The sequence below is a fragment of the Equus przewalskii genome, chromosome 15 (assembly GCF_037783145.1).
Source record: "Equus przewalskii isolate Varuska chromosome 15, EquPr2, whole genome shotgun sequence".
NCBI lineage: Eukaryota > Metazoa > Chordata > Mammalia > Perissodactyla > Equidae > Equus > Equus przewalskii.
Genome location: NC_091845.1, coordinates 68304679 through 68332511, shown reverse-complemented (window position 1 = coordinate 68332511; position 27833 = coordinate 68304679). Strand labels below are relative to the sequence as shown.

The window sequence follows — 27833 nt, the reverse complement described above, 5'->3', positions numbered from 1 at the left end:
AGCTTTACCAAAATCTTCCAACAGAAACTTCAGCCCTTTCAGAGGGAAAACCTGGAAGTTTTCAGGGTCTAAACTTCAACTTCAAATTCACAACTACACAGATGTGGAAAAAGCAGCTTGGCAGGTGAAATGAGCAAGTCGTAAACGATGATAAATTGTCCAATGTGGGGAAAAAAAACTTCAAGTAATCAAAGGCCAAGAGCAAAAGTTAAATATTTCCCACTAGTTCATTGTTTTTTAAGAATGATTAATGTGCCTCTGTGGGGAGGGAACCCAACAAATAGCTGAACTTGTTAGCAAGCTTCCAACGTTGAAGGGTAAACTACTTCATTAACAAGCCGAGGGAAAGGGTCCAGAGACATCCCAATGGAGACGACATCTGGATTAATTTGAAAGTCTTTTACACTTATCTTTCTAATTATATCAGTCTTCTTCTTTTTCTTTTTTGAGAGCATAATGTTAAAGGATAGTCACCCAAAAACATGTATGAGGAAAACAATTACAGCTGGGAAGCCGTCCTCTTGGGACAAGCAGGATAGAAGGAAAGAATAGTTTCTTTATTCTGTATCCCTTTAAAACCCAAATACACAGTCTCTACACATAAAGTTCTAATTATACTTTATAAAAAAAACAGAATAAAATTAACTGTGATGACAAAACAGGAAAACCACCTCAAGTATCAAGTTTTATCAGACTGTGTTTTTCCCCCTGCTAATTGACATGGTGTTAAGATCAGTTTGCCTGATCACTGCTGGTCTGAAGAAAAGAGACAAATGTATCGAGAGAGAATTATCATAAGATTGTCTCTTTCATAAAACAGCTCGCTCATTTATACACAGTCTAAGATATATAAAGAGTCAGCAAATGGAAAAATTAATTCCAAACCCACTGGAACCCAAGGATGCTGATGTCTATGAGATGTGCTGGAGACTGGTGTTGCTACCAAGTGATCCAAAGCATTGGACAACATCTAAGCCCCTCTGTGAAATACCAAGAGCACGTTCAGGTACAGAACACTAAATGAGAACTTCGCCACAAAGTGAAGGAGGGACCCCCTTGAGCTAAGGGAGGAGAGGATCTTTCAGGGTCCACCTCATTAAAAGCAGTTTAACAAAACCTTAATAGTGAAGGCAAGATACAAGTGGGCATTAGGCTGCCCTGAGTCTGCTAAGGAGATGGGATTAAACTGACCATATTTTGGCCTTGCAAAACTGTCTTGAACCACAAGGATTCCTTAAAAAAAAAAATTTATTTCTAGTGCTAATAATGGTACCTTGACAGCCAGAACAGGTGAACTTGTTCACTAAAAGCAAACAGTTCAGTGCCTTTTTGCCCACGTTGAAGGATGAGTAATACATGCACTTCCCTTCCCCAAGTTTGCCATAAGAAACACACACACTTTACAAGTCTTTGGGAACAAGTGACAACTCAAATGATTGTAAAGGCATGAAAAACGACTTCCCAGAGTAGCTGAGGTTGTAAGGCACTGGAATCTAAGAAGCTTACCGTCTTGCCTCTAACTCCCTTGGGTCCAGTTTCTCCTGGACCACCAGGGTCCCCAATCTCACCCTACATAAGTTCAAAAAATAAAATAAAATGGTTATTAAAGTCAAAGAGATATATGTCAATGTGTTTTTAAACTGATTCCAACATGAAGACATTTTTCATATACATTTTTATCTTTAACAGTTTTCTTTGAAGTGTGCCCCCGCCCCACCATTTTTATCGCTCTCTACACAGTACACTGAATCCTCATTGTTCCACTCTCTGTCACTCCAGCCAGAACACAGCCTCCTTGGAGATGTGAACTGTGCCCTTCATTGTGTCCTCTGATCCTATCACAGGGCCTAGCATTTACTGAGCTCAGTGAATGTTTCTAGCAGAAGTGAAAGCCTTAAGGCAGAGGACGTGGTTGCTCACATTATCTGAAGGTGACTCATAAGCACATGGGGAAAATTGAGCCAGGTAAAATCAAGTAATTTCAGTTTTCCTTACATTTTACTTACCTTTGAGCAAAGAAGAAAATATATATGATAGAGGGGAAGGAGTACATGTGAGGAGAAAAACAAGGATGATTTCTTCCTCTACCTATGAGTTGAAAGACTAGAAATGAAATTTTAAAAAAAGTTCTGCTTCTTTCTTCCCTCCTTTCCCCCATAAAGCTTTCTTTCTTTTTTTTTTAAAGACTGGCACCTGAGCTAACATCTGCTGATGATCTTCCTTTTTTTCCCCCTTCTTCTCCCCAAAGTCCCCCAGCACATAGTTGTATATTCGAGTTGTAGGTCCTTCTAGTTGTGGCATGTGGGACGCTGCCTCAGCATGGCCTGACATGGTGCCATGGCCATTGCCAGGATCCAAACTGGCGAAACCCTGGGCCATGGAAGCGGAGCGTGCAAACTTAGCCACTCGGCCACGGGGCCGGCCCCAAGGTTTCTTTTTATTCATTTATAATTAACCATCCTTCTATCGTCCTATGATACATTTCAGACCCCCAGCAGTATATCTGACTGATCTCTAGTCAGTATGAAGTACATGATACCTTAGGTCCACTTTCTCCAGGGAATCCTTCTTGCCCCTGTAATTAATAGGAGGGAAAATTAACATATGCACATATCACTGAGGGAGGTTTGTATTGACTCCAATTTTACCTGAGACCTTAATTAGTTTTAGTACCTCTGAACCAAGGAAGGGCCAAAACGATTGAAAATGAAACAGTACAGCACTATTTGAGTGAGAACTCCCAATTCTAAATTAAACTATTTACTGGTTTCACCAAAATATCATGACAACCTAAGATAAGTGGATAAATGTATATATCTGAGGAATTACAAATCAGGCCTATAACAGGATAGCTGGTGATTTGGCCACATGTCTCTGAAACAGCCCTCTGAAAACGGATTTCAGTGGAGAAATTCGGACAGCCTGGCATCTGAAGCTCATCAGTGTCTGGTCCTCTGTTTACCTTACTTTGGCCACAGACTATGGTTGAAGAGCTATGTTAATCCTCATTCAATGAAAAAAATATTTAAAATAAAGTTTATTTTTTTCTTTTTTTTTTTAAAGACTTTATTTTTTCCTTTTTCTCCCCAAAGCCCCCCAGTACATAGTTGTATATTTCTCGTTGTGGGTTCTTCTAGTTGTGGTATGTGGGACGCTGCCTCAGCATGGTTTGATGAGCAGTGCCATGTCCGCGCCCAGGACTCGAACCAACGAAACACTGGGACGCCTGCAGCAGAGCGCGCGAACTTAACCACTCGGCCACGGGGCCAGCCCAAAAAATAAAGTTTATTTTTGATTATTAAAAGTAGTATCTCCTTAAACATATACAAAATACAAAAGAATAGAAACAAGAAAAATCACCCAAATCTCACTACCCAGAACTAACCATTATAAATATTTTGTCATACTTTTTCTAAGCTCTTAAAATGTAAGACAATTGGGATAAAGGTTTTTTTCTGAGTTTTTACTTGATATTGTCACATAATTTCTTTACATAATTATAAACTTCATTTACATTCATTTTAAAGAATGGCTAATATTCCAATGCTATAGGATACTTAATATTTCTCTTTTTACCAGCTATTAAGGTTGTTTTCAATTACTCTTTATTCTAATGAAAATTTCACTGTAAATCCTTGATTCACTAGTTGTTTCTTTTTCAAAGAAATTTTCGCTTTTTTGGGTCTGTTTATTCTTCCAGACAGCCTTTTGCATCATTCCCGTTGGGACTTCCCTTGGAATCCTTTATGACATTTTAGACTTTCCAATAAGAACTTGGCATGTCTCCACTTATTGAAGTTTTATATCTCAGTAATTTTTTGTCATAGATATCAAACATTTTGCAGAAACAATATCCTGAACTATACTATGTTTTTGTGGACGTTATTACGATTTCTAAGTGGTTACCGTTGGTAGATAAAAATCACTGATTTTGGTAAACTTATCTATCTCACTTCCAGACACCTAAATATTCAGTGACAATGGAAAGTTATCATTCTGATGTAAAGATACAAAGTTTTATTTTTAAGTTACTGCTTGGCCAGATGCATTTCGAAAGGCCCTGTAAACCCTCTCAGTAACGGCTAAAGGAATCCTAGTGAGACGGGGGCAGGCTTTGGAGCGCCTCCCCAGGGCAACTGGAGCCCAGCGCTGCTAGGACTAGACGCACTGCCCGGGCTGGAACAAGTCGTCTGGCTGCACATCTCTGCAAAGGACAGACAATTAATTTCCAAGTTTAGATTGTTGCCTGCAATTTAAACCATCCAGTTGTTTTTTCCTCTACCACATTCCTCGTGGAATATCAGCAAATAAATTATTGAAATCTATCTCCAAATGTCCAAGACTGCCTGAATCACTGCTTTCTATTTTTTCTCAAATGCGGGGGAAAAAAAGCAACAAAAATAAATGGAAAATGTCCAGCTTCCCGTCGATGTGTCTTACCTTTGCTCCTTTACTCCCAAAGCTACCATAACCTGGGGCGCCATCATCTCCCTGTAGACAAAGCAATTAGTTACCAACATCCCAGACCACAGATAGAGTCAGCCCATTCCCAAGAGAGTGAGACAGCCAGGTTTTTAGTTTGATTAGGAGAAATTAGGAAGCGGATTCTCCCTGTGAGGCAGGCCACTGACATTTGGTGATAGTAGTAGTAAAGGCAACTCCCAATAACAGATACAGACAATGCTAGTCCTACTTGTCTCATCTGTAAAGTGGGAATAATAATTATACCTACTCAGGGATTTTTTATGAGGATTAAATGAGAAAATTTCAGACATATAGTAATCTCAATAAAAGGAGGTAGTAGCGTTATCTCTTCCGAATAACACTTGCATTTTCATACCTTAGCTCTTATCTTTTTTTTTTTTTTTAAGAATTGGCACCTGGGCTAACTGTTGCCATTCTTTTTTTTTTTTTTTCTGCTTTACCTCCCCAATCTCCCACCTCCCCCAACACAGTTGTATATCTTAGTTGCAGGTCCTTCTAGTTGTGGGATGTGGGATGCCTCCTCAACGTGGCCTGACAAGCAGTGCCATGTCAGTGCCCAGGATCCAAACCCTGGGCCGCCGCAGCGGAGCGTGGGAACTTAACCACTCAGCCATGGAGCCGGCCCCTATAATCTATTTTCAGTTTGCTAGATAAAAATAAGACCTCTTAAATGTCTGGGCACTGGCTAATGTCAGACCCTTGTGGGGGCCTTAGTGAGAAGTCCTGAGCGCTGGGGGAAGGCTGGGCTGGGTTTCTGATGAATGGATTCTGAGGTGAGGAAAGAATGGAAGAAATTGTTACAAGGATGCTAAAGACAAGTTTTATCCATTTTATTATTTGGCTTCAAAAGCATCCTGGTCAGGATATTTGGTACCCAGGAAGTTGCCACCTTGGAAAAGTTGGCCAAGGAACTAATCAAAGATGAGAATAACATCTCAAGTTCTAGAAAGCTATAGAGCTAGATTGGGATGGTATCTTTAATACTTTCTTCGGAGAACCACATCCGATATTCATTGACCTAAAAGATTCCAAGGGCCAGATCAAAGGCAAGGACAAAACACAAACCGGCAAGCCTCGAGGACCAGGAAGGCCCGCAGCTCCTTTTTCTCCCAGGTCTCCAGGTTCTCCCTGTCAAACAGAACAGTGAAACGTGTCCTTATTAGGGTGTTTTGTAAAGGAAATTAGAAACGATGGCACTAAGACAACAATTTTCAACTGCTTCCATGTGTATCATACACAGTGACAATGGGTTCGTGGCCAAGACTGTGAGTTGTGCAAGCAATACAGAGGAACTGGGGCTGTTGGCTCACGAGGTCTCCTCCATTGATAAATGAAGCCTCTGAGAGTCTGATGTATCGTTTAGTGCGAGCTGCCATCCAGGCAGCTCGGTGCCATGAACCGCACCCTTGGAAATATCTTACCGTGAGTCAAAGAGGAAGCTCTGTATTGTTTAAAAAAAGTAACAAAACTGTTTTCCATGATGATCCATGCAAATCATCTGGCTGCTGCAAAGAGGACAGACTTCTTAATCTCGTTTTAAGGTTTTAAGTGTCACTCAAGATAACCAAGGTGGCAGGACATCCCTGGCAATAGTTTCTCCCTTCTGACTAGTACAACATCTACTGTGGGTTATACATCAATCTCAGTACCATCTTGAGGGCAGTCTGGCTCCTCAGGAAAGTTAACACAGCTTACAAAGGAAGGTTAACTCCTCTTCTCAAAAATAAAAGATCGATTGTTAAAGTTTCAGATTTTAGATTTAGAGATTGTTGTGAAGATAGTACAGGGAGTTCCTCTGTAGTCCACATCTAGTTTCCCCGATTGTTAACACTACGTTACATTAGTTACATCAGTAGGGCATATTTGTCACCACAAATACATGAATATTGATTCATTGTTACTAATTAAAGCCCATAACTTTGCCCAAATTTCCTTAGTTTTTACCTAATATCCTTTTTCTGCTACAGGATCCCATCCAGAAGACCACATGTCATGTCTCCTTAGGTTCCTCTAGACTGACAGTTTATCAGGTTTTCTTTGCTTTTGATGACTTTGACAATTTTGAGGAATACTGGTTAGGTATCTTGTAGAATGTCTCTCAACTGGGTATTGTCTGATGTTTTTCTCAGGATTAGGTAGGGTTTTATGGGTTGGGGACAAAGACCGCAGAGGTAAAATGCCATTCTTGTCAGATCACATCAAGAATGTATACTATCAACATGGCCACCACTCGGATGGTAACCTTGATCATCTGGCTGAGGTGGTGGCAGTCAAGTTTCTCCACTGTCTAGTTACTCCTCCCTGCCCTTTCCATAATGTCATCTTTGGAAGAAAGAGAGTGGAAGTGTGCACAGTCCACACTTAAGCAGTGGGAGTGGTTAACTAATTTTCAAGGACATAAAGGCAACACAGTAGGTGTGAGAAGTGCAAATGGACAACTGTCCAGCAGCACTGAACTCTGGGGGTGAAACAGAATAGGGCTCCATGGGAGGGAAGCAGACCACGGGCCCTGAGGCCTTTCTTTCAGGGCACTGGCTCTCAAAGCGTGCTCTGGGACCACCAGCCTCACAATACCTGGGGTCCACATGCAAAAGGAAATTTCTGAACCTCATTGGTATCAGTTTTTTGTAATTGAGCCTAAGAATATGCCTTTTAAAATAAGCTTCTAAGCTGATTCTTATGCACACGGAAGTTTGAGAACATCTGCTTTAGGGTAGAGAAACAAGGGGAGCCATATGGTTTGTGCAGGGTCAAACTCTTTGTTACTCGTACAGCTAGGTATTGAGCCCAGGAGTAACTGCAGGGTTGCTTGCCTCCCTGGGAGCTTGAGATTATTCGAGTAAGGTAGGAGTAAGTGTTTGGGGCTCATCTCAGTTAATAACGAGTCTAGAGGGCTCAGTCCATCTTGGGCTTGTCAAAAGGGTTTGGGTTTGCTTTGAGGGCATTCATCTCCCAAATTCTTGCCCTCTCCCCTTTAAAAGTTCTTCTTATTAACAAAGATCTTCTTTGGCACAACTACCCTGCTCATATCTATCTCCTTCCACACTCTCACCTATATCCAGCTCTAGAGGCTCTGTTGGCCCCTTCTATCACACCCCACAGAGTGCTTTCATTTCTCATGCAAACCTTCTCTATACATTCATGATATCTGCCCACACACATCCTTCCTTACTGTAAGATAAACTCAGTTCTCACCAGTGACACACACCACTTCCCATGTAGCCTTCTCCAGGGCAAGAAGGCAGCACTGTCTCTGCTCCAAACTTTCCCTTCTAGACCATTACTGCTACACCACATGCTCTAGTAGTCTTCTCTCTTCTTTTTAGGAAGATTAGCCCTGAGCTAACTGCTGCCAATCTTCCTCTTTTTGCTGAGGAAGACTGGCCCTGAGCCAACATCCCTGCCCATCCTCCCCCACTTTTTATATGTGGGACGCCCACCACAGCATGACCCACCAAGCGGTGCCATGTCTGCACCCAGGATCCAAACCAGCGAACCCCGGGCCGCCAAAGTGGAACGTGCACGCTTAACCGCTGCGCCACCGGGCTGGCCCCTCTAGTAATCTTTTCTTTTTGGAGATGATTATCCTTGTCATCCAGGTACCTCATTTCACCCTCCAATCACTGTCTTTGCAACACTCCACTGCTGGCCTCCATCATTTCAGCCCTTCTTAGCAGTTCTGCATTACAAAGCTAGCCCCTCCTCTTATGCCCTCAATCTCATCCTCTGTGTCAAGACATTTCTCCATTAATTATTTCTTTCTTACATCTTCAACCTCCTTCTGTCTTTGTTTTCTCTTCTCTGCTCATAAATATGCCATAGTCTCTCCTATCATTGAAAACAAAGAAATACCCCACTCTGATCTATGCTACACCTTGCCAGGACTAGTAGTTAATGTCCTCCTCCTCCCCTTCAATGCCTAGTTTCTCCAACGCGGACGGCCTCATATCCATTTCCTCCTCATCAACACATTGTTCAGTCTGTTGCAGCCTGTTTCTCTTTCTCTCTCCTCTTCTCAAATGCTACATTTTTGAAGCTGTTCTTTGGAGCATCTTAGCCACCGGATGCAATGGCTTCTCCACCCCTCCCTTCCTTGTTGTTCTACACCAGCTAATACCCTTGACCTCTCCTTCCTGAACTTTTCTCAGCATCCAGTGAGCTTTTCTGTTTCTTTCACCTCCTTTCTAATAATTCATTGCCTGTCTCCTCTTATCCTTCTTACAAATAGATATCACCAAGAGTCTTTTTTAAAATACAAATGACTCTGAAACCTGCATCTCCAACCAGCCCTAAACCCTTTCTTCCATCCCCCAAACCAAGTGATTTTCTTCACTCTTACACCTGCTCTTCCCATTGCCCTTCCTGCTTCTGTGATGATGTTGCCACTCATGTTGGAAGCCCATGAATCATCTAGTCCTCTTCTCTCTGCCTCAGTTCCCTATTGGAAGAGTCCTACAGAGTCATCACGAGCCCCTCCTGTCCTCACCCTGTTAAGCCGTTTAGTCATTGCTTGTCTTGGACATAGAGCATTCCAGCTAGTCTCCTAGCTTCCAATACCTCAGCCTTCAAAATATTTCCACACTGAGTTGTCTATTTAACATCTTCCAAAGTCTGGCTGTGTTCATACACTCCATTCAAAAATTGTAAATAGCATTGTACTGGCTACCTAATAAAGTCAGTCACCACAGACTTTCTTGTTCTTTATGTGCCATCAGACAGGGTCATTTTTCATTCCCCAAATACCAGCTCCCAGGTTCTCCAACCCTGTGCTTTCCTTCACACTATTTCTTCTACCAGAAATTCCGCACGCCCCCTTCTCTGCTTGCCAAAATCCTTTTCTCCTCAGATCCACTCAAAGTCTGTGTCCCCTGTGATGCCTCTTTTCCCAGCCCAGAATTATTTCTATTAATACTAAGTTTAAAGCTGCATTTCAGTCCCTTATCCCTAACTACTTTATGTCATAGATTAGCGGCTTGAAAATATTCTAAATTCTGTAGGGTTGATTCCATGTCATTTTTATCATTATACAACCCAGAAAATCTTTCCTTAAACAAATATTTACTAAGTACTTACTACATGCTGGGTACTGTTCTAAGCACTAGGGATGCAACAGTGAGCAAAGCAGACGAAGATCTCTGCTCCCCCGGAGCCGACTTTCTAGTGTAGCTGAATGCAGTACGGCGCCTTCATCTCAAAAGGTGTTCAGCAAAGGTTTTTGTATGAATGGAGGAAAGAAATAAAGGAAGAAGAAAAGATGAGAAGGAGGGAGGACAAAAGGGAGGATGGAGGGAGGGAGAGAGAAAAGAAAGCCTGCCCAGAACAGTCCCCCTTGCCTCAGATCCCTCAGCTTAGATTGGGTGTAGGCCCTTGTGAGATTATGCTGAGCTGGAATTCCTGACCTCATCCTGGTCCACACCCATGTCCTTAGATGTTGTTGGCTCTGTAAGAATCAGGCCAGGGTGTTGGGGCAATGAGATATGCTCTCCTTTGTGTTGAAAGGGCTCTGGCTAATGTAACCAGACACCCTTCCCTTGAGGAGAAAACTTCTACCTTAGTGGGTGTAAAGAATGTGACCTACTTTATTGCCTTGGCTTCCCAGATGGCCTTGACTCCCGGCCTCTCCTCCTGGTCCTGGAGGCCCCTGAAACAAAACAAGGATTGTAAGTACAGCAGGGCACACGGCAACCTTCCTATAAACCCTTTGTGTTTCTTCCAGGGGAAAATGAGCCACAGACGGGAAAAGAGTTATGGCTTTATCGATTACTGCTCTGGAAAAAGCATCACAGCTGTCAAATAAAGACTAGTAAATAAAAGAAAATTAATCAAGTAATTCATGCCAGATGTTGCCTAAATGATTGTGCTTCCTTTTGAGTCTTCTCTTCCAAAGAGATTTTAGGTTCTCACTGTTTTGCTGTTAGAGCAGATGTTGCTCAAATGTCTAACATTTAAAGAAGGCAGTCCAGATGACATTTACCTTGAACTGTGTTCTTCCTGGTTCCTTGCTTTGGCAGAAAGCATTTTTTTTTTAAAGGTAAACATCTTTATTTGCAAATAATATGATTTAAACAATAGAAAGCTAAAGAAACTTTACTAAAAATAATTAGTATTAATGACAAGATATGTTCAGGTGGTACAAGACAAATAAATATTCTGAAATAGTTTTCTTTTTCCTAGTGATAAGTTAGAAAAGTAAATGTAAATAAATTCCCATTTGCGAATGGAGACAAAAATGTAAAATACTTAGACTACATTTAACAAGAGAGATACAGGACCTAAATAAAGAGAGTTTTAAGATCTTATTGAAGAACATAATAACAAAACTTTAACAGATGGACACAGATACCACGCCTCTATATGGAAAATCTATTTGATATAATAGAAGTCTCTCCAACATCCTAGAAAGCATGTTTTATTGGAACACGTTTAACGCCTAATGTTTTTTAAAAAATCCCAATTCAGAGACAGCCCAACGGCCTTCCTATGTTATTGACACTTGGGATCAGATTTTTCTTTGGGATATCTACATGCATGGCAACACAAATCTCTTTTGGTTAAACTGTTTACAGGTATTTGTGAATAATCCCAATACAAGTGAATGGAAATCATTTTCACAATTTTTTTTGGTGTCGTTACTATAATTTAAAAATAAATAAACCAAATCTTCATATAAGCATGATACTCAGAAAACAAATTTTGTTGAGAAGAAAAAAAAATTATGACATTAACCTTTTCATATTTTAAAAAATTTAAAATGTAACCAGTTGGACGTAAAAATTTTCCTAATAGCAAAGATTGTTTAACAATGAATTGGTTACAAGGGAAGATAATAATGATCTTTCTACAACAGTCTGTCTTCTCCCCTCCCTCTTTCATCTTAAAAGAAGAGTCTCAATTTCTTCATCCTTCATGGTTCTCAACGCTTTCTGTTCTAACTTTCACTTCTACCATTTCATGGAGCTATGTCCTGTGAACTTTGTGTTCAACCTAGTTGACTTTTTTTCTGTTCTTACCTTATTTGAGTTTCATCATGTATTTTTTGAAACTTTTTCCATTAACTTCTGTAACACCAAGTTATCATGGTCTTTCTGCTCCCTCTCTGGTCTCTTCTCAGTAAACTTCCGAGACTCTCCTTCTTCTATTTGCCTCTTAAATTTCCATGTGTCCCAAGGCTCCATCCTCTAACTCTATTTCCTTACTTCATCCCTCTTCATGAGCGATACTCCCATTGATTCCCATACCACTTCTACAAAATGACTCCTAAATATATGGATCTCTAGTCCAAACCACTCAACTGAACACCAGACTCATAATAAAATGCCTATTGGATATCATGTAGGGATTGATCACCCAAAATAATTATATTTACCATAAGTCATGCTTAGTCTCATATTCTTTTCATTATGGAATGGTGCCACCCTTTACTCCCCCTGAAATCCTAGCCAGAAACCTAAGAATCATTCTAGACCCCTCCCTCTACCTCATTTCTCAAATTCAATCAGCTACAAGTTCTACAGGTTCTGTCCCCTTTCTGTATCCATCTCTCTTCCATTCCCTTTGCCATCATCTACCTTCAGGCCCTTTTAGCATTCTGCCTAAATGCCTGGCTTCCCTGACTGTAGCTGGCCCCTTTCTAATCCATTCTCCGTTCCTTTTTCCTTTTGATTTAAAACATCAGGCTGATGCTGCCACTTTGTCTGAAATTCTGAATTCTGAGTAGCCTTCAGAATAAAGGTGAAGGTTTTATTAATGTGTAAAATCCCCCAAAACGTTGGTATAGCATGCCTCTGAAGTAGTCATCTGTGACTACTTTAATCACTGTACGATCATGCTCATCAGACCATTTGAAGCCGCCAAATACTTCTTGTTGTCTTCTGTCTCTACACTGTGAAGGTTTTTTTTCTTAGCAGGTCCATTTTTCTGTTTGGGGAAGTGTACAATATCCCTCTCTTGAAAATCTTACTTTTAGCATCACTGTTTCAAGAAGAATACCTGAACTCTCTGGCTGTGTTGGGTCTAACCAATTATTCCACAGGTTCCTCTAGTCTATATGTAAGTGTTTATTTATTTCTCCTCTCATCCACCAGATACTAGCCTGTACATTCCCTGAAGGAAGGGGCATATCCTATTGACTTCATATCTCTGGAACTTAGTACAGTACCTAGAACCCATCAATCTACCCATGTATTCATCTATCTATCCATCCACCTATCCAGGAATGGTCCCCAAGAGGAGTGAAATAATGTTGAAATTTTGTTTTTCCATATGACATTTTCATGTACTTTACAGAAGGAGATGAAGTAGAGAGATTTTAATTGTTCTTGACACTAAGGAGTAAATTGGAAATCTTGCCTAGGAGCTCTCTTTCTGTGCTTCCTTCAGATAGAATAAGCTCTATGTGATGTAGGAGATTTCTGGGAGATTACTTCATGTGTAGCCACCTCAAGCACACACAAGTTCAATGATATTATCCTGTTTGAAAGCCCTCCAAAATAGAAGATTTCTTGGGTGGACGGATGGATGCAGACAGGGCTTTGTCATTACAAGATCAGAAAACATGATTCTGTTTCCTGTGCAAGACCACACGAAGTACCAAACTGGGGTCTGTGACTACTTGAATGGGGCTCAAGTGTCAATGAATGGTTACCCAGATATATTACCTACTCAAATACTGCTGGTTGTATAAGGGGCCATGTTTCTAAAGGAAAGAAGAAAAATTCCCTGCTACACCCAAGATATCAGAGTCAAAATGTTGCCTTGATCTGAGGTCAAGAGCAGCTGTGGAGTATACAGAGAGGCTTAGGGCATTTAAAGGGAAAGGGTATTAGCTAGAGGTCAAATGTCCATTGGCTTTGTTGTAACAGCGGCCTTTTATTGAGCATTTATTTTGTGCAAGGTTATGTATAGACTTCATCAATCCTTACAACACCACAATGAGATACATATTATTAACACCACTTTACCAATCAAAGACAAATTTTCAAAGCATTTAACCCAAAATCATTCAGTTAGTAAGAGAATGAGATGAGAATTGAACCTGATTCTGACTCTAAAGACTGAACTCCCAGCCACTCTGTCTGCTGTTCTGAGTCCCGTGTCTGGGACAGGATTCTCAAACTCTTACCATCCATGCACCAGCTGAGATTGGAGTTTTAAAAATGTGAATCTCCAAACTTGATGTTGGAGGCTGGGGACAGATCTAACCTCCACTACAGGGACTTGGGCTGGGGCCCTTTTGTTCATGTTGAGACTGTCACAGCGTCCTTGGCAATCACAACCGGTTTAGTGTTAAATGAGGTTAGAAAGGAGATGTTTAGAGTTTAAATGTTTTAAAAAATTGTGCTTACATAGCATTCTATCAGAAGGGATTGCACTAGGAGTTTGGGATTGATGGCTGGGGCATTGCCAAGGACACCTTGACTTGGGATAGGATATGGCAGGATGGGGGCAAGAGGTGTGGGTACTTCTCACATTTAAAAGGAATTTTGTCACTTACTGTTTTCATGAGAGTAAAACCTTGCCTACACCCACAACCAGCAAATATCAGGCTGGGGTGAAATAATCCAAGGAGATTAAATGCTCAGTTTCTATAAGAGTCAAATATGAGCTAAGTCTGAGAAAACAAAAACCAAGAGGTCAGCAAGGGTGGGCTAATATAAGAACAAACCCCAGGATACTTGGGAAGATGTTAATCTGGACATGGCTAGTCTATGAGACAGCCCCTAACCTCAACTTCTAATCCTTCATGCATCCTACACTTCATTCATATTGAACTGTTTATGGTTTCCCAAACTCACCTCGACATCTCTTTTTATATAACCTAATTCATTCTCCTGAATGCCTGCCTTTCCCTCAGTCAGCTGGAAAACACTTCCTCAGCCTGCAAAAGCTAAGCCAGTCTTCTTCTTTAACTCCATCCTTTGTTCCACCACACTACCTTGAGTATAATTCTATTTTAACATTTAGCACATCACATATCAATTATTTGGGTTCATGAGTCTCCCTCATGAGACTGGGAGCGCTTGAGGGTAGGGTCTGTGTCTGATTCATCCTTTTATCCTACTACAGGGCCTTACACACAGGAAATACTCAGTAAATGTTTGTGAAATGAGTAATAGGAATGGTTGATGGATCATGCAACGTAGACTATGCAGAATTATGAAATCCGATGATTGCAATACAGATTACATATTGTTATATTGTTATTATTATTATGGCCTTCCCTGGATTGGGGACTAGCATGCTTTGGGCATAAAATTTCCCTGTTAAATTTGTAATGTTGATGCAATATTGTAGTATTAAACATTTATATAGTGCTTACTATATTGTGGGCACTGTTCTAAGCACCTACATATATTAAACCATTTAATTTTCACAACAATCTGATGAGGTAGCTACTACTACTACTCCTACTTTACAGCAGAGAAAATTGAGGCACTGAGAGGTTAAATAAACTACCCAAGCCCACACAGCTAGGAAGGTACAAAGCTGGCAATCAAACCCAAGCAGCCTAACTCCAGATTCTATGCCCTTGACCACTACACTATGCTTTGTAAAGATGACAATAGAAATTTTACCTTGTATCCCAAATTTACACTGAATAACTTCAATCTTTCTTGATATTGCATATGACACTAGTGATTATTTCACTAAAAAACCTAAGTATTTAAAGAATTATTCCAGCTCTAATTGGAATTTGTATTTTATGTCTGATTTTCCAGTCCTTTTCTAGGCATTGGTTACATTAGCATAGGACTTTAAGGTAAACCAAACAAGAAGGGAACAAAGGAAGGTACAAAAGAATATGCCATTCCTTTCAAAGTTCTTTCTCTTTCATTGTGCCATGGACCATATTTCTTTTATATCATAGCCATATACTTGGCTGGATTAGCACAAGTTTGATTTATGCAGAATGCCCCAGCACTGCATAAATTAACAAGCCTTCAGAACACTGTCAACAGAAATTACATCCCTTTTTCTAAATGTGTATCCTAAGAAAAAATTTAAAGCCCACAATTAGAAAGCACTCATGTTATTCCACTCAAATGGCTGGTCCTTGTGTGCTGTAAGACAATGTGAAGCCTATGTTAGTGGATTTATAGAGCCAATAAAGTATAACACTCTCTTGTATATCTGATTGTGCTTGTCTCCTGTGGTTTTCCTTTGAAAATAACAATTTTGAGATCTCATTTGTCATGTCCTGAACATAGAAACTTCTACATATCTTTGAAATAGCACTTTTGCTGTGTTGACAAGAGTATTTCAGAAAAAGCAAAGAAAGAAAGAGACCATGCCTTCCAGTCAGATAAATGGAAGAGCTAAATAAGAGAGAAGTGGTACCTTTTGACTAACTCTGGCAATACCAAGAGGTTGAATGATTTATGACTATGATCAACCTTGCCAATGCAAGATTAAAGGGGACTTACTCATAGAAGGACATTATAGAGCAAATGGAATAAGTTATTCTAGTAACAGGCACTTGGATATAATTTTGGATTACGGCAAGGGAATTAGCAAGCTCTTTGATTTCCACCCATGTATATCTCAATATTTTACATAAACAGATGAGATAATCATCAGATATGTTTCCCTTGGCATTTACCATTTTTTAAAAAGTCTCAATTTGTGGTGCCAGCAAGCTTTTAATGATTCAAGGGTGTGAATGCAAAATAGTTACTTTTCATCAATTTAATCCTACCATGAAATTGTAAAGTTTTCATGCTTTTTGAAGGAGCACATTCATCAAAATTGGGAAAAAATATCCTCATGAGCAGTAATTAATATGCTTTAAAATATTGTGTCATGAGATACAAGTTTATGCAAAAATTTTTCAATATTTCAATGATGAATACATCCACTTAAGTGTTGGACCACTGCCCAGTTTAACAAATGGAGACAAAGTAATGGATTCACTTCATCCTCATGTCAGCCGACAGAGCGCAAGTCCCAACTGTGTCTCTTTCATTCATTTACCTATTGATTCATTATCCAAATATGCATTGAGCTCTACTGCGTGGCAGCATTGTCTTTCTGGGCTTTCGGATATAGCGTAAGCAAGATAAAGTCCTGGCCCTCATGGAGCTTACAATCTAGAAGGGGAGACAAACAGCTAAATAAATAAATATATACTATGATAGCAGACGGGCAGGGCCAGATCATGTAGGACCTTGCTACTCCAAGTGTGGTCCAGGGACCAGCAACATCAGCATCACCTGGCAGCTTATGGGAAGTATAGAATCTCCACCCCAGACCTACTGAACCAGAATCCCGCATTTTAATAAGTTCTCTAGGTGATTTTTAGGTGTTTTTTAAGCACTTTGAAGTTGGAGAAGTGATTTTGGACGGTCATTCCCGACACTGGGTGTGTATATCAGAATCACCTGGGGAGAAATTAAAGTCGCTGATTCCCTGGCCTCACCTCCAGAGATTCTGATTTAAGCATTCTGGGGAGGGTCCCAGGTGGTGGAGTGTTTTACAGTCTGCCCAGGAGATTCCCATGTGCAGCTAGATTGAGGACCACTGAAGTATGTTGTATTTTGGGTGTGATGGGAAGTCCCTGAGGATTGACATCAGGGGAGTGACGTGGCCTGATTTACACAGAGGAAGAGTTCTTAACCTCACAGTAATGGCTGAGCTGCTGAGGAAAAGAGGACTAGAAACCATCTTCCATCTGCTGTCTGAGAGAATGACAGCCCTCCCTGCAAGGTAGAATGTGACGTGGCTACCACGTCGAGCACTGAAGACAAAGCTAACACTTTGCTGGTTCACAGGTAATAAATAGCTCCACCTGCAGGGAAGAAACCACAGGACATCCATATTAGAGCCAGAATCAAAGTGAGAGGCAGCCACTTTCTCTCGTGACATACCTGGGGACCTTTACCTCCCAGACTTCCTTTATCTCCTTTCACACCAGCCTCTCCTCTTGGACCCTATGTACAGAGAATTAAAGCATTATTTTCTCCCTAAAAGAGAACACTTGAATATCAACTTGAATATTAAAAGTGGAAACGTCGTCAGTAACATGGACAGAAGTTGGGAAAAGAACTCTCATGCTTTGGGTTCCGTCTTGATCTGTTGAGCTCTCCCTCTGTGCAGAGGATACAAGGGTCCAGTCTGACATTTAGATGGTTGGGCATTTGTAGTCAAAGTGAAAAAATACCAAACAGTTGAATTTTTCAGTATTGTTTTCTAATTATCCTAAGCATCTTTATACTCCAAATGTATACATTTCTTATGTTAAAAAGAAAAAATAATCCTTAATTACATAAATCTGAACCTAGAATATTTAAATGGATTTTCTGTTCAAAAACCACACCAAAGACTGGTCATAAATAAGATACAACATGCAGTAAGATAAAATTTGGATGTTTCAACTTCTAGAATATTATATTGCTTATTAACTGTGGCTTCCATACATTTTGCAGAGAAACCTTCATTCTGTGTTTGGTTTTACATCTCCTTTTAAATTATGTCATGAAAAAAGGGAGAGTCTATAAAATGGAAGAAGGGGTGTTGTAGTATTACTTGTTTAGCATGGAATAAAGCCAGCCAATCTATTGAAATTCTTCCCTACAAGCCCAGGGGCAAGTATTTCTTCACTGAATGTAAGAAAAGGGAAATTTCCTCAGCTGGCAAGTAAGACAAAGAAAAGCAATCAAGTTAGAAAGAGAGAGAGGTCCAAGGAGAAGACCGTCCACTCTCTGAAATCTTGGTCAAACGTGGACAAAGTTTCTCTTCATGTCTAAGGATATTTTGCCCACTTTCCATGCACTGAGCTGCCAACATATAATAATTACTTTAATTTTTTAAACAATGTGGATCAAAACTTTGAAAAATTGCAGAACCACTGTTTATTGTGGATTTGCCAAATAGCAAAATGATTTCTCAAGCTTTCACAACGAAAAGTTTGGAGAGAAAAAAATTATGTTCTAACTTTCTGTAATTTGACCTTCTTCTTTCATTTCAGCATTTTCTAGGACTCCTTTTCCCTTCTCACTATTGTCTTAGGGTAGATTTTGCCCTTTCTGGCACATGCTTCCTTTACCCTCATGTGATCAGGGTAAGAGCCAACCATGGCTTGCTCCTTGCAAAGGAAAAAGTACTTAAGGCAGCTCCCTGGAGAGGTGAGCTAGAGAGAACAGGCTGAGTGCCACGCTGTAGGCCACCCAGCTGAAGACTTCAGCTGTATGTGGAATAAATCTTTCCTAGAGCAGAGCCAATTTTTCTATATCATGGGCATCCAGATATGTAACATTGAGCTCTTACTGTGCTAAACGGACCAAAATTCCCAGTTGTGAGGCTCAAGGTCTGCCTAGAATACCCTAGCTTGCCTGAACCCATCACACAGGGGACCACTGCCCAGCATGTTCATTCTCTCTTCATCTCTTGACTGGGACAAAACTTAGATAAAAGAGATCAAATGCTGTATAAGTCAAGACTACACTGCTTCCTCACTTTATTACCCTGAAAACACTTTAAACCTCTGCAATTCTGCAAGAGGGTGTGAGCGGTTCTATCAAGGATTCAGATTCTTCTTTATGTTCTCACACTCTGATTTGTCTTGATACATACCTGAGGGCCCTTAAGTCCCAGTGAGCCTTCAAGTCCATCTGGGCCCGGGATGCCTGTTGTCCCCTGTGGTGAGAGAGAATCAACCTGTTAACACTGTTTCCGGAGAATTTTGTCTCCTTTATATGCAAGATTATAAATATTTTTTCAATTACAATGGCAGTGCAGGATCTATGCAAAAATACAAAAAATACAGGAAAATACAAAGAAGGAAATAAAAATCTTCTATAATCTCATCAAGCAGAGATAACCACAGCTAATTATGTTGGTGTATTTGCTTCTAGTCTTTATACATATGGATGCACACACACATACTCCCTTCTGTTCCTAAAACATTTGCAATATTATAACTAACTTGGGTATTTGGCCTGAAAAAACTTACAATTTACTTCACATTTTCTTCAGGCATCTTACAACGTTATATTTATATTCAGATAGATTAACTATCTAGGGATCAAAAGTTGAGCATTCTCTTCACATTGTCCTTGAACTCTTCCACAGATAAGAACTCCAAAAAGAGTAAAGAAGGATTAAAAAGTTTAATTTAGGCAACTGTTAGGATAGCCTAAGTTTATGTTTCAGTTGTTACATGGTTAGATGTAATTAAATGTCCCTCCCTGATGTCTTTTCCTAGAAATCAGAAAGAGGAAATTTCTCAACACTTTCTCTTCCCAATTTCATTTGACTCATTTTGTGCTGTCTTTTGGACTTGCTCTCCTTTGAGTTAAAGTCTAACCTTGAAGTGTGTGTGATGGGGGCAGGGTACTGTCTGTGGATGGTAAACTTTCTTGGTCTTTATCTGAAAATGTCTATTTTATATCCACTCATAGTTTAGTTAGGTATAAAATTCTAGGTTAACAGTTATTTTTCTTCTGCACCTGCAAGATACTACTTTGCTGTTTTCTGGCATGTATTATCATTGAACAGAAGTCTGCTGCAATCTAATTTGTTATTCCTTTTATGGGTAAAACTGTTCTTTCTGTCTGATAGTGTTTAAGATGTTTTCTTTAAAATTCTGGAGTTTCAACGTGTTGTGACTGAGAGTGTATTTATTATTTACCCCTTAGTATTTTTAATCTGAGGACGTGTGTTTTTTGTAAAATTTTGTAAAATTTTAAGTCAAAACTGCTCTTTCATAAATATTGGAAGTTCATGAAACATATATAATATATCACCAACATATACAAAGGGGATAAGATATGACATTTGGTATAGTCAACTTTTGAACACAGCATTCAGAATATCCAATTTGGATTAGAGTTTAATGGTACTCTTGGTTTAAAAGGGGTTTATGCGAATTGTGAGCAAGGTTTCAGAGTTAATTGAACAAAAATCTAAAAGAAAGGTTACCCACTGAGTTATTAGAGTTTATATTTGAAATCCCAACAGAGTTAAATTTGACAATGATTGGGCCAAATACTATGTCTTTCTCATTAATTATAAGAGTTTTGTTTTTGTTTTTGTTTTTGTTTTTGGTGAGGAAGATTGTCCCTGAGCTAACATCTGTGCCAATCTTCCTCTATTTTGTATGTGGGACACTGCCACAGAATGGCTTGATAAGCAGTGTGTAGGTCCCCACCTGGAATCTGAACTTGCAAACCCCACACCACTGAATTGGAGTGCATGAACTTAACCACTATGCCACCAGACCAGCCCCTAATTATAATTTTTGGTTAAAGTGCCCAAATTTTCATTTTCTTTTAAGATTTGAGTTCTTGAAATTGTAGCCTAACAGTTTTCCATTTTATTCCATAATCAATAGCATCAAAAAGTGAAAGAACTTTAGATTTGGAAGAGACTTTCTAGAGCCTTCCTTCCAGCTCCTCGATTGGACACAGAATATTTATCACTTGGAGTTAAGAAAAAAAATCATTGTACCTGGGGGCCTGTATGTCCCCTTCGGCCATGAGCTGCCTAAAATAGGAGGAAAGTGTAGATATTATTAACCCTGAAAATATGCTTTTTATATTTAACTTAAATTAGTAATGGACACCTTAAGGTATGGACACTTTAAAAATAAATTCCCACCTATTGCTTAAAACATTTAATCATCCACTGCACCATGAAAGCAAAATGTTGCCATCTCTGAATTTCTATCCTGTGGCAATAGGTAATTAAAATCATAGACAACGGAAATCTATAGATACTTATGAGAACAGATCGTGGTCAATAATTCACCCCACACTAAACTATTACTAGAGCTGGTCACAAGCTCCAAAATTGACTGACTTGAATTTTATTTCTTTTCATTTTTCCAAAGTACTACCAAGTAAGCCAGAAATCAGGAGTGGAGTGGCCAAAGGCAGGAAGCCAGAGGGAAAACTGGGAGAACTGACTCCATGAACTTTCTTATAGATTCATTTCAGAAGCTAAAGATAGCCAAACTAATTTTATCCCCTTCCCCACAAAAGCCAAATCATATGCTTATCTGTAAAAAAGGAAAGAATCACCCCAAGCATTCAAAAATTACTCAATTCAGCATGATAATAAAATATCCAATCAGAATAATGGCACTACATAATCAAGTGGATTTTTCCTACTACTCTCATATGTAAGGTTAGGGTCTGGGTATATTCCAGATCAATATTTCATAGATCTGGAAATCAAGAGACAAAGACATTTTATTGTCTAACTTAGGATCTCTTGGTAAGGTTATAGCAAGACTGACATTCAGGATTTGCAAAATTCAATAAATATCAGACAACATTTTCTTGATGGAAATTTATTCGAGGTATTCAGGTCAAAATTCTATGTGAGGCCAGTCCTGTTTTGCAGACTTTAAATTCTTCTAATCATATTTCAGTCAAAATCTGTTGTTATCCAGGAAACAGGCTGTGTATCTGGGGAAACGGTTGGAGGCCTATTTCTTTAAAACCCTGATGAGTCATCTTGGATGAAAGTCTAAATCATATCAGAGGGAGGAAAAGAAGCTTTCTCCACTCATTTAGCACAAAGGTTTCTCTGTTCTGGTTCAGTTCGCTTCAGTTTCATTCAGAAAAATATCCACTAAGGATCTACTACCCACGAAGCATATTGATAGGAACCATAGGAGCATAAAGCTGACACGCACACAGTTCTTGACCTCAGGGGACTCTCACTTTTTGGGTTCGGGAGGAGAGAAATATTACAAATATTTACAAGGCAGAGTATGGCAAATGCCAAAAGAAAGGGAAGATAGAAAGACGGGTTTCAAAGAAAGCAATCATATCTAGTTGGTCAAATCACAAAAATCTTCCTAGAGGAAGACATTTTTGAGATGGGTTTCACAGATCGCATAGGAACTTTACAGGTAAAGGATGAAAGAAGTCTCTTTAGTAGAGGGTACAGCCTAAGTAATGAAGTAGAAGCAGGAAAATAGGAAACATATTTGACAGTGGCAAGTCTGGGTCAAAAGTGTGAGAACAGAGAGGAGTAGTAGGGTTACTAGGCAGAAAATACTAGGCTGAAGGGTCCATACACCATTTAGCAGAAACCACTGGGGTTCTTGGAGCAGGAAATGTACATGACCAGACCTGGGCTCTAGGTGGATACATCTGGTTGTGGTAGGAGCAACTGAATGAAACCTTATATTCAGACAAAATAAAGAGCTTCCTGCATGATATGATTTAAGGGATATGAAACATCCAAAGATTTTTACATCCAAAAATCTTTCTCTGATCCACTGTCACAAAGTCTGAAACATCATCAATAAATGTTTGTTCTCTGTGTCTTGAAGGTTTGATTTTGGAAGAGCTTGATTAAAATTAGTCATCTCAACACTGTTTATTGAGCTCCTGCTCCCTGTGAGGCACTAGCATGAGTAGTGGTGAGCAAAAACTGACTCCTGTCCCTAGGCAGGAGTTTATGGGCCTAATGGAGGAGACAGACTTTGATTCACCCTACACACAAATAATGGAAACATCTCCAGAAGTAATCACCTAGCAACTTTGTTAATAGCTATTTGAGAATTAAACTCTAAATGAAAGTCATGGGTTTAGATACCTTGGGTAGGTGTGAAAGAAAGAAAACAAACAAATAGGGGAGATAATTTTACAATTTGGCTTCAAATTTTCAAATATTTCAGATGGGAAAGATTAAATCACAAATGTCTTAATGGTTTTCCCAGGGGCTGGCAGTTGTCTGATAACACACCCAGACAGCCTAACTTATCTGTGAAACTGAATGCGAATGGTCACATCAAGGAAGACAATCTCTGCAAAGAAAACCTGAGAGCAAGAAGACCCAGAACAGGATACTCAGTCCCTTGGTCCTCCACAGCCTGGCATTCTGGTGGTTTACCAAGGCCTATTTCCCTGGATAGGTATGGACTGATTTGGGACACAGAATCCCCAGGGAAAAAGTGGGACACTTTCAATAATAAAAATCATATTAATATTGACTCTCAATGGCAAACTCATTCACAATGATGAATGACTGTCCTACAGCACTTCAAGCTGCCCCTAAAGCTGCCAAGAGAGATGAAAAGGGCACAGCATAACTAACAGCCCTCTGGACCAAATAGGACTGGAGGCCATGCTTTAGTTTGAGGCTACACTTGCTTCTCCTCATCCATGGCACAAGAATAGATTCCAATTCTCAATAAAATTTGGCTCAGAAAGAGCCAACCCCCATTCCCTCCAAGCCCCAATGGCCAATCCATTATAGACTCCCGGCAGAGCACCCGTAACAGCTTGTTATCCCTACAGGTCTGTCCCTTCTACAACAGTAGTTTTCAACTGCAGGAGGGGAATTTAGCACCCATCCTTCCCTCAGAACATTTGGCAATGTCTGGAGACATTTTTCATTGTCCCCAATCAGGGGTGCTACCAGCACCTAGTGGGTCAAGGTGACGGATGATACTAAACATCCTACAATGCACAAGACAGCCTCCCACAACAAAGAATTATTTGGCCCGAATGTCAATAGTAAGTCAGACACTATGCTCTACAACCTGATTCTAAGTTCCCTGAGAGCGAAGATTATGTCTTATTTGAGTTTGTAGCTCTAGCAGTTAGTAGAGTTGCAGGTACATTGTAGGTGTTCGGTAAATATTTGCCAAATGAATGAAGGTCAGATTTGATTTCCCTGCATGCCACACCCTACCACTGGCCATCCTTCATCACTTAATCAGTTCAGCAGAATCTTGTTGCACTGAGGAATCCTCATGCTCATTATCTACCTACATTTTAGAGTGTTTCAGTCAGTGGTATAGATTTTTCTTTTTTCTATAAGGATTGTGACTTTACTGTTATTATAAAAATGGTACATGTTGATTTTTAAACATTAAAATGCAGAAAATACACAAAATAAAAACTTAAAAGTCATCCCAAATCCTTCATCTAGAGATAACTAGCATTAACATTTGATAATCATGATTCCTGACATTTTTTCATGCATGGTTACAGGTAGAGTTCTAAATAGTGGCCATTTTGATTAAAAAGGGATCGTGCTATTCATGATATTTTAAAATTAAAGTATTACATTTAATTTTACTTGAATTTAATAGAAGAAAAATTAAAACTGAAAGAATTGGAAGTGTCAGATAGTAATATTTCTTAGCAATAAGAAATATACACTCCTAAAAGAGGAGATAATGATTATGAAAAAAAAATTAGGAGTTTAGGGCGTGTTTGTAATACATATTTTAGCTTAAGATGACTGTTAGATATTGACTCTCTACAATGAAAGATGAGGACATAGTATATTGGTACTTTTCCTGCTTTCCTATTTTCATGTGATTTTTGGATTGTCAAATGTATAGCATTTACATTTTGTTCTGTAATCACAATTTCTGTGATTTAGTCTTATCTCTATACTTAAAGGGATTCAAATTATTATCATAAAATTTTAAATAAAGGATCATGGGAGCTACATTGCCTGAGTTTTTGAAGGCTTGCTCATATTGTTACTCATACGCTTTAAAGGACACCTTGGGTGGGTATAAAAATCTTGGGCCACTCTATTTCCCTCAGAACTCTGTAGCCATTCTACTGTTCGCTTTTGGCCCGGAATTACAACATTCAGGCTAAAGGCTAAAGACAGAGTTTTCTATCTTTTCTGTTTGGAAATTCTCGTGATTCTTTCTTTACAAAATAAGTTTGGTAATTTCACCAGGATGTGGCTCAGGGTTGATATTTTTATATCAATTTTTTTCTGAGTCAGAGTATGCCTTTTCTACCTGCATATTTGAGGCTTTGTTTCAAGAAGTTATCTTTTAATACATTTCTGAATCTTTTTACATTACATTTGGTTTGTTTAATTTAGTAATGCAAATCGTACATTTGCTGGCTCTCCATTGTAAATATTCCATTTCTATCATTGCTTTTGTGGCTTCTTGATTATTTATGCCTGACTACTTTTAGTCATATTTATTCTAATTTTTTTTCACTTCTAATATATCTTATTTTCTACATTTTTTCCTTTTCCATTACTCCCCAAACACTACCAGCTTGCTTTCTTCACTTTCTATTGTCTTGACAGTTCTTTAAACTCTTTTTTTTAGGGCAATTCATGTTGTCTCAATTTTTTTGAGACTTTGGAGAACTATTTGCCAGAACTGCTCTACTTTTTCCTTGAATAGTTCCTCTTCTAGTGAGGGTTTACCTGCCCTTTGCTCACATAATTTTTTTCCTCTTCTCTTGCAATTTCTATGCGTAGTTCCTGATTAGCAATCACCTGATTAATTAATAATGAAGATTATTACTGACTATTAATCACTTTTGAATAGGGCCCCTATTTGCTGAATAACTGTATGGGGTGTAGCTGGACTTGAGTCAGTAGTTTTCATGTAGACATGCTGTCTCAAACAGTTTCTCATCATGAATTATTTCTTTTACCTTATGGCTACCTCTCCTTTCATATTTTGGCATTTAAGAGATTCATGGAACTCACACAAAGCCCTTTCAGTCATAGTTTCTCTGTGTTGTGATAGTTATTGTTTCTTCTCCTGTCTTTGCAGCCTCCATGGCCTAGACTGCTAAGTTGTAGATATTAAAAAGGGAATATCTCTAGTTTCTCATTATTTCTGCCTCCTCTATAAACTGTGTTTCTATCAGTGTTTTCCTTGATATTCTCAAAGTCTACAGTGCTCCTGAATTTTCTTCACGAGCTTTTTCAGGCCTGTGGCAGCTACTTTTAGAGAAATCTGATGCAAGCTTGAGGTCTGAGGTGGTGTGTGTCAGTTCTCGAAAGCCTCTCTTATTAGGATCCAAGGTACAAGATCTTAAAATAGTTGGCCACTATTTGTCATCATGTGTGGCTTGAAGTTGTGATCATTCTTTGTTAATCTATTTTTAATTGCTCTCATTTTTGCTAAGTTGCACAAAAGGGGAATAATATATTAAAAAATATCTTGACTTTGCCATCGTTAGCTAGAAATCTAACTTTTACTCCTGAATGACACTGCTGAATCTATAACCCAAGATGGGGCCATATTTCTCAGGAGTCGTGCAGTTTAAATAATACATGGTGATACTGCATTAGCATCTAGAGAGAGTGCAACCTCTATAAAATAATAAAAGTACCTCTCCCATACCAGGATTTCTTGGATGATAGTCTTTAAGTTCTAAATATTTTCCTGGGCTATGTAAGCCGGCTACACCCTTTGAGAAAGTAAAATGAGTAGCAAATGTATTTATCTTTAGATGCATTAAAACAGCAGTAGTAAAGCATTCTTCCAGCAAATTCAGCACATTGAAAAAGTAATCTCTGTTCTTATTCCCATTTTCTCTACTTTGTAAGAAGAGGAGTGTGTTCCAAGGTACAAAAATGTTTTCCTGATGGAGTATCATAGCTGGTTTTATGAACTTCTGCTCAGAAAACACAGTGAAAAATAAATTTAATATATTAAACTAGTTTTTATTTGTGCTCAATTTTAAAACATTATATATTTTTTGGAGGGAGGTGAAGGAAGTTGTGGAAGGTTGGATAACTAAATAAGGAGTGGAAAGAAAATGTTGCACAAGTGAGAAGAGACAGGTCTAAGTTAGAACATAATGTAGGCGTTTGAGTATATTTTATTAAAGTGACTCTTCTTATTGGATAAAGATTTTCTTTTATAATCTCTGTGCTCTTCCAAGAAGTCAAGCACAGAATCTTTTAAAAAAGTACTCATTGAAAAAATAGCAAAAAAACAAATAAACAAAAAAGACCCCAAAATGTTCCATAAGCAAGTGACCTAATTTCTCTCTTAGATATATAAGTTTATATGCAAAAATGTTTTCACCAATATGGAGGTTACTCAAAAAATTAAACATAGAAATACCATATGATCCAGCAACTCCATTTCTGGGTATTTAACCAAAAGAAACAAAAACATTAACTTGAAAAGATATGTACCTCTCCCATGTTCACTGCAGCATTATTTACAATAGCCAAGACATGGAAACAACTTAAGGGTTTATCAATGGATGAATGGATAAAGAAAACTAGTATATGTATACAACGGAATATTATTTAGCTATGCAAAAGAAGGAAATCTTGCCATTTGTGACAACATGGATGGAACTTGAGGGTATTATGCTAAGTGAAATGTCAGAGAAAGACAAATACTATATGATCTCATTTTTATGTGGAATCTTAAATAAAAAAAGAACTCACAGGTACAGAGAACAGATTAGTGATTGCCAGGGGTAGGGGGTAGGGGACAGTGAAATGGGTGAAGGGGGTCAAAGGTACAAACTTTCAGTTATAAAATAAATGTCATAAAGGTAATGTACAGCATGGCGATTATAATTAATAATACTGTATTGTATACTTGAAAGTTGCTAAGCGAGTAGATCTGAAAAGTTTTCATCACAAGAAGA

The 27833-nt window shown here is 39.0% G+C and overlaps 1 protein-coding gene across 1 annotated transcript in view; it reads right to left on the bottom strand.

The window, feature by feature from the left end:
* COL6A6 (collagen type VI alpha 6 chain) overlaps window positions 1-27833 on the bottom strand; it is a 142476-nt gene that overhangs the window by 37438 nt on the left and 77205 nt on the right. The window contains exons 21-28 of the mRNA XM_070577739.1: window positions 20929-20964; window positions 19054-19116; window positions 17349-17411; window positions 10064-10126; window positions 5551-5613; window positions 4441-4491; window positions 2540-2575; window positions 1507-1569 (exon numbers count right to left, since the gene is read on the bottom strand). Coding sequence (XP_070433840.1) covers window positions 1507-1569; window positions 2540-2575; window positions 4441-4491; window positions 5551-5613; window positions 10064-10126; window positions 17349-17411; window positions 19054-19116; window positions 20929-20964 — 438 coding nt within the window. The remainder of the gene's footprint in view (window positions 1-1506; window positions 1570-2539; window positions 2576-4440; window positions 4492-5550; window positions 5614-10063; window positions 10127-17348; window positions 17412-19053; window positions 19117-20928; window positions 20965-27833) is intronic.